The sequence below is a fragment of the Sinohyriopsis cumingii genome, chromosome 15 (genome assembly GCF_028554795.1).
Source record: "Sinohyriopsis cumingii isolate HCF-2022 chromosome 15, ASM2855479v2, whole genome shotgun sequence".
Lineage (NCBI taxonomy): Eukaryota > Metazoa > Mollusca > Bivalvia > Unionida > Unionidae > Sinohyriopsis > Sinohyriopsis cumingii.
In genome coordinates, this window is record NC_142975.1 from 118,101,776 (window position 1) to 118,115,094 (window position 13,319).

Sequence of the window (13,319 nt, forward strand, 5' to 3'; positions counted from 1 at the left end):
CAGTTAAGTCCAGAGGGGAAATGGAAGTAAGACTAGCAGAGCAGTCGGAGTCGACAAGTCTAGTCGGTGGAGAGAGTCGAGGAAGAGGAGGAAAAGGAGTTGAGGAGGAGCAAGTGTAGAAGGAGGAGGAGTATAGAGAAGTCGGAGAGGAGAGGAAATTTGGAAAAAGTCGGGAGGAAGAGAAGAAGGATTTGAAGGAATATGAGAGAAGAATACACAGATGAGTACAATGCAAGTCAGGTGGAAAGCTATTTCACACTACTAATCAAATGATGCTATAGGTTAACACAGGGTCGAGCGGAAGGAGAGTACTTCGGAAATTTAAAGCGCATTACTATTGAATCGTTATTATTAAATTGTTATTCGTTCACTTTTTTTGTATATTCAATCATTTAACCGTTGGCACTGCTGACTGGGGTCTCGGGGCTATACGTTTATCTTTCACTAATTTAACTTCCAACTAGGGGCCCCTGAGTGGCCGAGTGGTCTAAAGGACACACGGTACTAATTATACGGAAGAACTGTGAACCAGTCTAGAAATGGGTGAAGAAATGATAGAGTATTTACAGGTTTGGTGGTCCATAATTGGTTAATAATGAAAATTAAAATTTTAGGAAAAATATCTTTTGAGAGCTTGTCCTATATGTAATGTAAAAAAAATATTGACAAATTTCTACTGATGCAATTTTAGCATTTTTACAGGCTTGACTCAGGAGTACTCAATACTGAAAGTAGCACCTGATTCATTTGGTGCAGAATCAATAACACGTGTTTCATGCACATGTATGTAAACAAATTGCCGCGGGTCATATGGTGTTCTCCACACATAAGCTTGCACCAAGGTTAGATGTGCACGAAAAATTATAGGTGTCATTATCAGCACCCATAAATTTTAAGTTATTGAATTTTGAATATGACAGTGTTTCCATATGTTTACCATTGGAGTGGAATTAGTACCGTGAGTCCTAAAGCGCTCTCCGTTACGGGTCACTGCCATCTCATCTCTGTCTGCGTGGGTTCGAGTCTAGGATTCGGCCAATGTGGGTATGTGAGAAAGCTTGCCAGTAGCTTCTCGTGGGTCGGTGGTTCTTCCCGGGGTTTTCCCGGGTTCTTCCTCCACCATTAATACTGGCCTCCATGCATAGCCTATCGTGTGCTGAAAAATGGCGTTAAACCCCACAACAACAACAACAGCAACAACTTCCAACTAAAATCGAGTCTGGGTGGGACTCTTATAATAATTTAAATAGGATATTAGGAGCAACACACCCAACCATAACACACCTAGCACAGTGGCGGCATAACAACCCCGTCAGGCCGCAAGATGAATGACTCAATATTTACCACATGGCCCCTCTAAGTTCATAGACGTATAATCTTGAAAGTACACTGGTTTTTATTTTGCAAAAAAAAAAAAAATTATCATGAAAAGCGCAAAAAGAATTATTTTTTTCTTGAGATTTTGTTTCATTTTAATTCAAATAAATATTTTTTTTTTTATTGAGTTTGGAAATTGAATCAAAGAATGTGAATAAAATTTGCTACCTGAAATAGAGCTTCAACCCATTATGAAACTATTAAATAATGAGTATAAATTTTCAACTTTAACAGACCTTTTCACTATTTAAAGAAAAAAACTAATCCTGCTGAATCAGCAGAATTATCGAAAGTTTTTCTGCACCATTTGACGGTAAATCTTACTCCCTTGTTTATGCAAAACCAAACTCTCACAAGCTCTGCGCAAGTTTACATTATTGATTTTGTTGTTGTTGTTGTTGTTATTATTATTATTATTATTGTTAATTATTATTATTATTATTATTATTATTATTATTATTATTATTATTATTATTATTATTGTAGTAGTAGTATAATGGTAAACAATGAAACCAAAGGTGCAAGGGGAACAATTATTGTAGTTATGTGTTCACAATTTTACCATTATTTCCCTTTAATTGATGGTTTGCAAATTGTTCAGAAACGACTGTGAAAGAAAGGATACTGCGATAAAACAGAGTTCCTGGCTGGAAAAAAGAAAATATAATTAATTTCAGGAATTTAAATAGTTTTAAAATAACACTATTTTTCATTTTTATTTAGTTGTTTGAATATTCAGTTTTGGTGACGATCAAGTTTTTAGGTCGATAAAAAGATTTTGCCAACTTCTTTTCGTCATTAAATTTCTGATAAGAGTTATATCCCTTGATTAACGTAATAGATGGCAGAACAGTCACGGGCGGAGATATGGGTAAGTGGGGCTGTCAAAATTCAACAAAAGTCGACCGTTCGTCTGTTTTTCTATTGTTGAAAGAAGCGTGTATAAATAACATTGTGGTCATGCACTGAATATGCATGAATTTTATAGCATATATATGCATTGTATACATTTTACTTAGCATTCAGTCATCATCAGTAGGAATGTATTTTTCAGGCTTCAGGGACTTCTTACGTTGAAGGCTTCGTGACACGGGCACTTGATTCGGGGCTAAACTAATGTGTACACTGTTAATTGGTGAATGTACACATTAGTTTACCCCGGCATCAAGTGCCTGTGCTTCGTGATGGTCAGTACTTAAGAATATATAGACGCCAACCCAAATACTGGACTCATCAATCATCAGATGAAGCAAAACACTATAGTTACGCGTCGCTGACGCTAGCATAATTTGGTCGACTGACGCTAGCGTAATGGACAGGTGACCGACGCGAGCCAAATGTTGGAAGAAAAAACAAAAACAAACAACAACCCTAGGGGCAAATAATCATACCGAGTGACAGCATTATCTTGCCTCACTTGACCCTCCATGGCCCGTTCTGACACAGGACCCTGTCTATCATACTATGAAATTCTCTTTTATATAGTTGAAAAATAAGCAATAGACTGTACCAAAAAAAAAATCTGAATGATAGTTTCTCAGATTACTACTGTGACCCATTCTGACAACTGACCCTCAGTTTAACAGGATTGCTTTATTGCCTTCTTTAACATTTGACTTATCTCTGCAACCTGTTCACAGAAGTTGGGCCTTCTGCTCATAAAATAAACTAATTTTAGTAATGACAGTTTTCTTTGCTTCCCAACAGATTATGAAAAGAATTTTCATGCACAGTATATTCTTCCTTTCATCACTTTTCATGCATTCATTAGTTAATTTTTACAGTTAGTATTTGTATGCCTTCCAATACAGTGACATGCCACAAATGATGCAACTCCTGGTTGACTACCAGTGCTGAGAGAAAATTTCTGCTCACACACAGGTCTAGGGCTGTTAACTTTTAAAAAGTTAAGCCGTAACTTCAATTTCCATATGCCCCATATTGCTCCCATTTCTCTATTATTTGTCACACAACGTTGCAATTGCTGTACTTCAAATATGAAAAGATACAAACAAATTTGTATTAAAATTACGTGTTTAGTTAGATCTCAAAATAGTTTGCTTAAAGTAATGTTTTCCTGCAGGCAGTGGGGTCTGTCATTGCTCTATGAAGACTTCATAACCATTGGAACAACAGTGTTTCTGTTCATTATCAATTGAAGCATGTCTTGCTTTGTACTGTTTCTATGTACACCTTTGATGTTCATAGGTACCAGTTGTGTATATTTTACCAGTGTTGCATTACACCAATGTAAACATGAGCAAGGGACAGCTGTTATTTTTCATTAAACTTTAACTTGAAACACAAAATGAGACCCTTGAAAAATAAAAATACTTGAATGTTTCTGCTGAAATCATATTTTAGTTGTTCTTTACTTTTTATTTCACCACTGCTGAAAGGTGGCCAATTTTTAATCAAAGACTCAAAAGCCATCATGGAATGTATTTGATCCCTTTACTAATTATGGCAGTTGGCCTAAATTCTGCTGGTTAGGCAGAAACTCAGCAGATTTCAACAATAAAGTGATCAGTTAACAGCTAGTTGTGTTCACATTTTAGCCTTGATACCATTACTCATCCACACATCATTGCACTGGTTGCAACAAATACTAGAACAGTTACAGGTTCTGTGATGAATGATATTTTGTCTTACCTCTAGTAAAATTACATGTGTGTAAAAGTGAATTAAGTGCTAATTATATGTAACCCAGACAATCTGTACTTTATTCATATGTAACATGGTTTGCTTTGTACACACAGTTTACAGCTTTTGTTAGAAGTGTCACAAGTAGATGATCATGGTGAGGGTAAGGGACATAAATTAGAATAATTAATAATTTTACATGTCTTTCATCATCTTGAAAATAATTTTCTGCATTTCATCTGAGCAATTAAAGTTTTCTCAGGTAAATAAGATTTTTGTTTTCAACAACCTGCTGGGCACATCACTTACAATACAAGAGGACCCTAACTGAAATAATAGGGGCCATGGGCATCGGGCTATCCAATTTTTGTATGCACAGATTGTATTGACATTATGGACACAAAATGTGGAGTATTGAAACAGAATGGCATTTACTTGGGGTCTTCATTATTTTGTAATATGACCACTGCAGTTGATAATTTCTTCAAGTCTTCAAGAAATAGTGCATTGTGAAGCTTTAACATAGTCTTTTATGATCAGTGTCAATTTTTTTGTGTGATTAGCAGATACTTATCAGTGTCTTCCAAAAATGGATGTACTTTCAACCATAGTCATGCAGTTGGCGGTGAACAGATGACATTATTAACTTTTCAACTGATTGTGACTAAAAACATTGCTGAGAGACACACACTTGTTGGTGGCTTTCATTTTATTTGATATTTAATAAATGTTTGCACTATAATTTAATGAGTTTTGACTCTACATTTGGCTTTGATGATTAGAAATGTACCTATGTTCATTGATTCATAAATTTAGTTGAGAATCTTTTATTAGCCACCTCATTGTTTGGTGCTTGGTTGTGTAAGCAGTTTAAAGAACAAATGTATGTCAGATATAGTTTGATCAGTGATTGACAGAATACATTAAAGACAAACAAAGAAGACTTAATGTCTTTATTATCAGTGGATCAGTAATAATAAGATTAATACATTAAAGTTAAGATCAGTTTCCAAAAGGCCCAACCATTGATTTAGATATATGTACTCGTATTTCTGATGTTTATTAGCACAAAACTTCAAGAAATTGATGAAAATTACAATTTCAGGATCTGCACCACACTCATTTTATATTTGAGTTTTATCACAGCCTCTTCCTCAAGATGATAAAACTTTTTACACATTATTTTTTATGTTTTAGCTGTATTTATAAATAGATCTTTTAAAATATGTTTCAGCAAACATTGTGACAAAAAATGTTTAATGAATAAAGATAGAACTTTCAGTTGTTTATCATCATTAACTGAACAGTAGCAGTGATTGTGTGTTATCATCATCATCATCATCAGTCTCATGACCTAGTGTGGTTGTTGAGGCACTGTGCTGCTGAACATCTGACCTGTTCCCTCTACTTGTCTCGATCATGTGCCAATGCCTGTGTCTCCGCAAAACTTTTCCTGGTCCATTCTTTGATGTTGTCAGTCCACTTTTTTCTCTGTCTACCTCTCCTTCTGCCACCCTGGACGCTGCCCTGCAGGACTGTTCTGGATAGACTGTTGGCTCTAGTGACATGGCCATACCATTTCAGCTTTCTCTTTTTGACAGTGGTGAGGAGGTCCTCATATTGGCCTACTTCATGCCTGATGGTGTTACACACTTCTTCATTTGTGATGTGGTCCATGTAAGAGATGCCAAGGTTGGTTCTGTAGCATCTCATTTCAAGTGACTGGATTCTTCGTTGTAATTCTGCTGTCAGGGTCCATGCCTCACATGAGTACAAAAAGACTGAGATGACTAAAGCTCGCAATAGTCTGATTTTAGTTTTCAGACATATTCTTGTCTCTCCATATGGGTCTTAGCTTTGACATAGCTACCATTGTTTGTGCTGCTCTTGACAAAATTTCTGCTCTTGATCCCTCTTCAGTGATTATGGAACCAAGATATTTGAACTGGCTCATTGTTTCCAATTCATGTCCTCTGACTTTAATCTTGGCTGAGATTTGTTTGCCACTATTTGTCATCAGTTTTGTCTTCTCAGCGCTTATCTCCATGTTGAATCTGGAAGATGTTTCATCCAGGTTCTTCACTAAGGTGGCTAGCTCGTCTTCACTGCCTGCCAGCCCATCAATGTTGTCTGCAAAGCGGAGGTTGGTGATGTTACACCCTCCAATGCTGACTGTCCCACAGTGGTTTTCCAGGGCTTCGCTCATGATATGCTCTAAGTAGATGTTGAAAAGCGTGGGTGACAGGAGACATCCTTGACACACTCCCACTGTTGTCTGGAACCAGTCCCCCACAGAACCTTGGGCAATTACTGCACTGGTAGCCTTGGCGTACAGCAGCTTGATGGTATTGGTTAACTTTTGACCCATGTTATACTTCTTCATTGTGGCCCACAATGCCTCATGCCACACTCTGTCAAAGGCCTTTTTGAAATCTATGAACACATGATAGATGTCTTGTTGGTGTTGCGAGTACTTTTTGCACAGAACCCTGAGATTAAATATTTGTTCTGTTGTGCTTCTTCCACTCCAGAACCCGGCCTGTTCTTCAGTGATTATTTCTACTGCTTGTGGTTTCAGTCTGTTCAAGATGATCTTCAGCATTACCTACTAGCATGGCTGATCAAACTGAATGTTCTATAATTTTGGCACAGCTGGAGATTGCCTTTTTTGGGAAGTGTTATAATCAGTGACTGGGTCCATTGTGTTGGCCATTCACCTGTCTGCCAGATCTTGTTGCAGATTTTTGTTAGTAGCTCTTTCACTGATTCTCCCCCATTCTTGATAAGTTCAGCTGGGATGTTGTCTACTTCAGCTGCCTTCCCATTCTTCAGTGCTCTTATTGCTGACTCCACCTCTTCTTTGAGAATGGGGAAGTCATCATCATTTGTGTGTGTTATGACAATGTTATATATGCATAGAACTGCATGTAACGACAGACATTACCACTGAATACTGAAAACTTCATGTCCACCATTGTTTTTTGTAGCCAATGGCAGCTGGTAAAATGCTTTTAGTAAGTAGCTAATTAATGAAAGCATCTTGTTGCTCAGTTACAAAAAGTCACTTGGTAATGGCTTGATAATGGTGATTTATATAGATGTCATGTACTTACATTATCCAGTTGAGCTTTGTTTGTTTTGATGAACGTTACAGTTTTTCTTATGTTCGTGTAAGATCAAAAGTGCATGATTTTTGCAAGCTTGCTTATGTTTAAGGGTGATTACAAGTTGTGTGTCTTGCTGTGGGTTTAATGGTTTGAGTCTAAGATTCAGCCAATGTGGGCATGTGAGAAAGCTTGCCAGTAGCTTCTCGTGGGTCGGTGGTTCTTTCCGGGGTTTTCCGGGTTCTTCCTCCACCATTAATACTGGCCGCCATGTATAGCCCATCGTGCTGAAAAATGGCGTTAAACCCTACAACAACAACAACAACCATTTTTCAACACAAAATAGGCCTGGCCATATAAGGTGGAGCAAGAACCCAGGAAAACCCTGGGAAGAACCACTGACCAACAAGTAGCTTTTGGTAAGCTTTCTCACATATCCATGTTGACCAAGCCCGAGACAGGAACCCACACAGGCAGAAGTAAGACATCAGTGAATTATGATCTGTACAGGCTAATGCCTTAGACCCCTTGGCTGCCTAGGGCCTCCTCCATTAAAAATCCTTTTGATCATGTACTACCAGACAAAATCTTGGAATTTATTAAATATAATTTATATGTTGTCTATACAAGCTTATAAGACGAGTCCAACTGTAAACTGTTCAGGCCCAGATCTGCCATTGCATAATATGCCATCAAATCTGGGTCTGTGCAGTTTGTTTGGAATAATCAGTAGAACAAACAAACTAGACCCTGATCTTCAGGCACATTATGATATGGCAGTTCAGGATCTTTGTTGTTTGCAGTTTGGCTCTAATTATAATTGAGTATGCTGGGAAAGACATTTTGAATCATTCTTGGGACTCTATCATTTATTAAAGATTGGTTGATACTTTCATTATAGTGTTTAAGGTAGTGATGAATCATCAATTGTAACAGATCACCTTTCATTTATGGTAGGATGTACTTGTTGAAATGTAAGTAAAAGTTAGATTGTAAGAGATAAAAATTAGATACAGTATTATCAGAGAGATCCATCACTGTTTACAATGGTGAGATCTAACAATAGCACAGGAAGTAACACCAGCACCATAATAAGGATCAAGTTCTCCAAACAAGTTTCTAAAACAAAAATGGAAGGTATCAAAGGTATTTGATTGGAAATGTTTATTCAGGGTCTGAAATTTCACTTCTGATGCATAAGTCCAGAACTAGTAGGACCTGGTCCACACAAGCCAAGGGTTGGTCCAACAGCTAAGTCTGACATATGAATGTGTGTGTGTGTGATTTGGATTTTTAACATAGCCTTAACAACTTTTCAGTCCTATCGCTACGATGTCTGCAGAGTGGCAGTTGGAAGTGATGTCTAGCACTGGGGCATCATTCCGCAGTTATGTGGCATTATCCTAACACCAGATTGACGTCCTAACACTAAACTCTTAATGCTGAGTGCCTAGAAAGGCAGCTGTTAGTACCATTTTTTATAAGTCTTTGGTATGACTTGACCAATGTTCAAACCTGTGGCCTCCCACTTCGAAGACGAATGCTGTAGCGACTAGGCCGTCTGAACGGTCTGACATGTGAATATTTACTACAGTGCATTAACAGTAATGAATGACTGAAAAAATAACAGAATTAATAAAAACTAAAAATTCAGACTGATACCTTATTGCCTATGCAGTCATATAAATATTTTGATAACTTAAATATACCGGTATGTATTTTAAAATTTTCAAATCACAGGGTTGTGCCTTCTATTGTTGGATCATATTTGAAACTTCAAGACAAAGTTATCCCCAAAAAATATCAAGCACCCATATAAAATAAAACATTTGCCATTTAAAGCTCATTCACTTCCATTAAGACAGTCATAAGCCTTAAAATTAACTAGTCGCTTGGCAGGTAGCCTGAGTTTTCTCTGACCTTTGCCACTAAATTTGAGACATTTTGACCTTTTTGTTGTTATAAGTATCTAAAGTGGAGATGGGAAAGTCAGAGAAAACTCAAAATGCCTGACAGATTGCTCAACCTCAGATGAACTTGGCCCTAGGAGTTTATGCCATGGCCCTTGGAGTGTAAGTGTCAAGTGTTGTTTTCTCAGAAGAAAGTAATCAGTGGGAACTGGTCTTATCAGGATGTAAATGAAGTAGTTCTCATCCCTCTGACATTATAAATAACTAGATATGCACTCTGCTTTGTAAATGTTCAGGGAATCAGGGTCTTGATGATTGAAAGGGGTGTGTTTGTTTACTGTATAAATGACCTTTTTGATGCAACTAATATGCAAATTGTTCAAGCTATCCAAACAATGTTCACTGGATTGTAATAGGATTAGGTTTAGCCATAGACAAATAAATTAAGGCAGCTGTTAATCTGTTGCTGGTTTCTAATCATCATTTTGATCAAAAGACTTGTTGCACATTTGTTGATGGGGCCCTGGCTGTGTGGTCTAAGTTGCTTGACTTTATCGATCACTGACATCTCACTCCATCCACATGGGTTCAATATTCTGCCCTGCAAATGTGGGTACATGTTAAAGCTTGCCAGTACCTTCCCATGGGTCAGTGGTGCTTTCTAAGGTTCATCAAGGTTCTTCCTCCACCAAGTGAACTGGCTGCCATGTATAGCTTACATGCTGAAAAATGGTGTCATCCCAATAACATAACAATACCTGCATATGTTTTGACACCTTTTATTGGTAAGCATTGTTCAAAAGTCTTAATCCATAATATTATAAATCCTTTAGCAGTGTTTGGAACATTTCCATTTTATAATACATTTTTATTTATAAAAATTAGTGCCAATATTTTTAGACTTATTTTGTTTGTGGGAGAAATTGTTAAATATCTATGTTTTGGTGTCTGGTACATTTTTTTAGTGATTATCGTATGTGTATGTTTCTATTGGCAACTTGAAATGATTTCTTTGGTACTAAGCTCAAGGCTGCAGATGAGCATGATTTCATGTGAGACTGGCTAACAGAAAGTAGGTTAGAGGTGTCTGGTTTTGAGAAAGAAAACAAAACCAAAGAGATGGAAAAATTTGTGGAATGAATCCTGGAACAGGACAGTCCCAAGGACCGAAAACCTAAAAAATAATAGAACATTATTAGTGCTATGCACTCAGTATCACAACTAATGAAAAATGCAGTGGCAACCCAGGATCATCAGGTCCAGAAATAAAGGATTTTGATCAGCCAGCTGTTGAGAAAGAGAAGTTTGTTTGAGAACACAGAGAATGTAGTAAGCTGTGTTTTTTAAGACTATAAAAGAAAAAATTGTCTGGTTGTGGTTACTTGAAAAAAGAAAACACTAGGCTTAGGATGATGTAGGTAAAAATGTTTTATTATTTTTGGCCAGGCCAATTTAAATGAAGCATAACCTAGGAAACAAATACCATTCACATACTGAATTAAATATGGATTATAGTTACAACCCTTTAATGGTTGATTCTTTTTAGCTAAATTCTAAATATTTCATAATGAATGAACATTAGAAATCTGACACAACATATTGGTGACACAAGAATATACACATTATGAATTATTGCACGTCAGAAGAAATTGTGTTGTTATTAGGACTCCTAGTTTTAGGGCTGGGGCTGCAACTGTTTCCAAGGAAGGATTTCTTTCGGAATTGTATGGCAGACCCTGAATGAGTCAGTGAATTTTCAGGTTGAATGCAAAGCATGATTACTGTATGGGTCCTTTCTATAAAATTAAAAATGCAGAATAATGACAATTGATACTTTACTAGTCATTGCCTATTGAAATTATGAAAACTACCAGTCTGACAGGAAATCCACTAGCATCAGGCTTGCAGACTGACACCATAATATTGAAGTAAAACTTTTGAACAGCACCTATGGCAGGCAATGACAATACCTTTTTTGTAGCTAACATGGATAAATTAGCTTATATTAATTGATATGCATGTATATTTGCTTGTAACTCCTGATAGGTGAAAGACCATCTGCTGGGAAATCAAATTACGAATTACAAGATCATTGTCAAGATTTTAGAATATACATGTACCTCCACATCCAAAAAGTTAACAGATGTATAAAATCTCTCTCTCTCAAATTTTTTAAAATTTATATATATAAATTGAGAGAGAGAGAGAGAGAGAGAGAGAGACATTAAGTATACTTTCACCAAACCATGAATCAGATATTTATGTTAAATAACAGTTTAAAATATATGTTGCAGTTAGTATGGAGAAGCAAAGCTAACAAAATTCCAGCAGAGAATAATGGTGGAAAAATTATGGAAAAGTTCAACATATATTTCCACTCCCTCTAATTCAGATCCAAAAGCAGTTTGCATAATCCCATAACTACCATTACATAACATGCCATCAGATTTGGTTCTGTGCATTTTTTAAGGAGTAATCAGTAAAACAAACAACATAGACCCTGATATGTCTGCATATTATGTAGTGGCTAAACAGGGTTTAGGTTGATTTCCATAGGACCTAACTTGCATGCGAGTATACAGGAATACATTTTTTCATTATGTAACATTGATTTCAAATGGCCACGTCTCCATTTAAAAAAATGTAATTAATGTTAATCTGCTGAGCCTTTTAAATATATTTATTTTTGTCTTTGTAATTTTCTCAAAACTGATGTTCATTGAGCACAATTTCATTTCTTCTCGATTTGCTTTATTGCATAGCTGCGTTTTGTGTTTCAGATTTTCCAGTGACAAAAAGATTTGTCCTTTTTTGGCTTTATATTGATACTTTAAGTGATACAGGCAACTAAAAGTGTTAAGATTATTTATTCTTTTATTTCTTTTATCAGTCCTATGGATCTCTTGTTACTGAGAAATATGTGAGATATCAGCAATATAGATATGAAACCACTGCACAGGCGTTTAAAGAAGATTTATTGATTACTTTAACCCAAACATTGAAGCTTCCTAACCATATAGCATTACATGTGTATTTTTAACTCGGCAACAAAATTCTTCACTTAAATCTATCTGGGATTCATCAGTAGTCGTGTGTGCTTCTGCAGAACACACTTGACACAGTTCTCAACAGCATGTATGTCGGCAGAGGTCATGATTATATACTCTGGAAACAATTAGTTAATGCCCAAACAATGACAATTATTTAAACATAATTGCCTGGTAATAATGCATTTTGAAGAATGCTTAGAGAAAGAGCGAGTATTTGTCTATGGACATGATTTGATGTATGATTCTGCAAAACATTCCCTTCAGAGTGATTTGTTACTACATGTACCATAATCACTGTAAATTGCAGGGATTTAGTTTCCTGAAGATTTGGCCATTTTTATTACCTTTACTATTTTTATTGCATAATTTATAATGTTCTTACTATATAGTCAGCATTGTGCTGATGTGCTTACATACATACATACATACATACATACATACATACATACATACACACACACACATACATACATACATACATACATACATACATACATACATTGGTCAGTTTTAAGTATATAGGTAAGTTTTTTTTTGTTTTTCTTTTCTAGAATGAATATACTGACAGTGTATGTATGATGGCAGATATGTGACAAGACATGTACAGATTATTGCTGAGATTTTCATGCAAGACAGACTTAAAAACATTGAACTGGCATGACAGAAAATCCTACAAATGGTCATGATGTAAGTATACTTAAATTTTACAGTAAATTTGGAAACAGTGAATCCAGCTCTGTCATTACATGATTTGCTAGGGTCCATGCTGTTCACTTGGAATCACAAGTAGATTGGTTTGGCATTTTCAAGCACATTAACGCTTAATGATTAGGTGGAGCCTAGTACATTAAAATGCATGGTTAAAGGACACACTACGATGGCTAATCTGATGGTGGTAATCTAAACCTCTTGCCATTTTTGTCACAAGTCCAATGGATTACTGTGGTTCAGCAGAGTTGTAAGCAAAATAAATAATATATTCTTTTATCTGCTGGCAGGTTTTATAAAATTGCAGATGTGGGGATATGCTGTTTGCTATTGGCAACACGTAAAACAGTGGCAACTAATGGCATGTTGTTCATGATGTTACAGTCATCAGGTGTAAATTCTCAATAATTTCCTCCAGATTAAGTTTTTAGTCTTTTACAGTACATGTACAGCTGTCTAAAATTTATGCCATTTTTCATCTAAAAAAAACTTATGACATCTGGGGTAGAAATCTTTAAACTGTGGTT

At 36.2% G+C, this 13,319-nt stretch overlaps 1 protein-coding gene across 3 annotated transcripts in view; it reads left to right on the plus strand.

Annotated features, from left to right (window-relative positions):
• The first annotated feature begins 2,223 nt into the window (after positions 1-2,223).
• The window catches only part of LOC149782567 (AKT-interacting protein-like), a 90,336-nt gene continuing 79,240 nt past the window's right edge, over positions 2,224-13,319 (plus strand). The window contains exons 1-2 of one of the 3 annotated variants that reach the window (XM_089934025.1): positions 2,224-2,248; positions 12,636-12,771. In XM_089934025.1, coding sequence (XP_089790151.1) covers positions 12,742-12,771 — 30 coding nt within the window. In that variant the 5' untranslated portion in view covers positions 2,224-2,248; positions 12,636-12,741. The other 2 variants (XM_089934023.1, XM_089934024.1) reach the window with 2 other exon arrangements.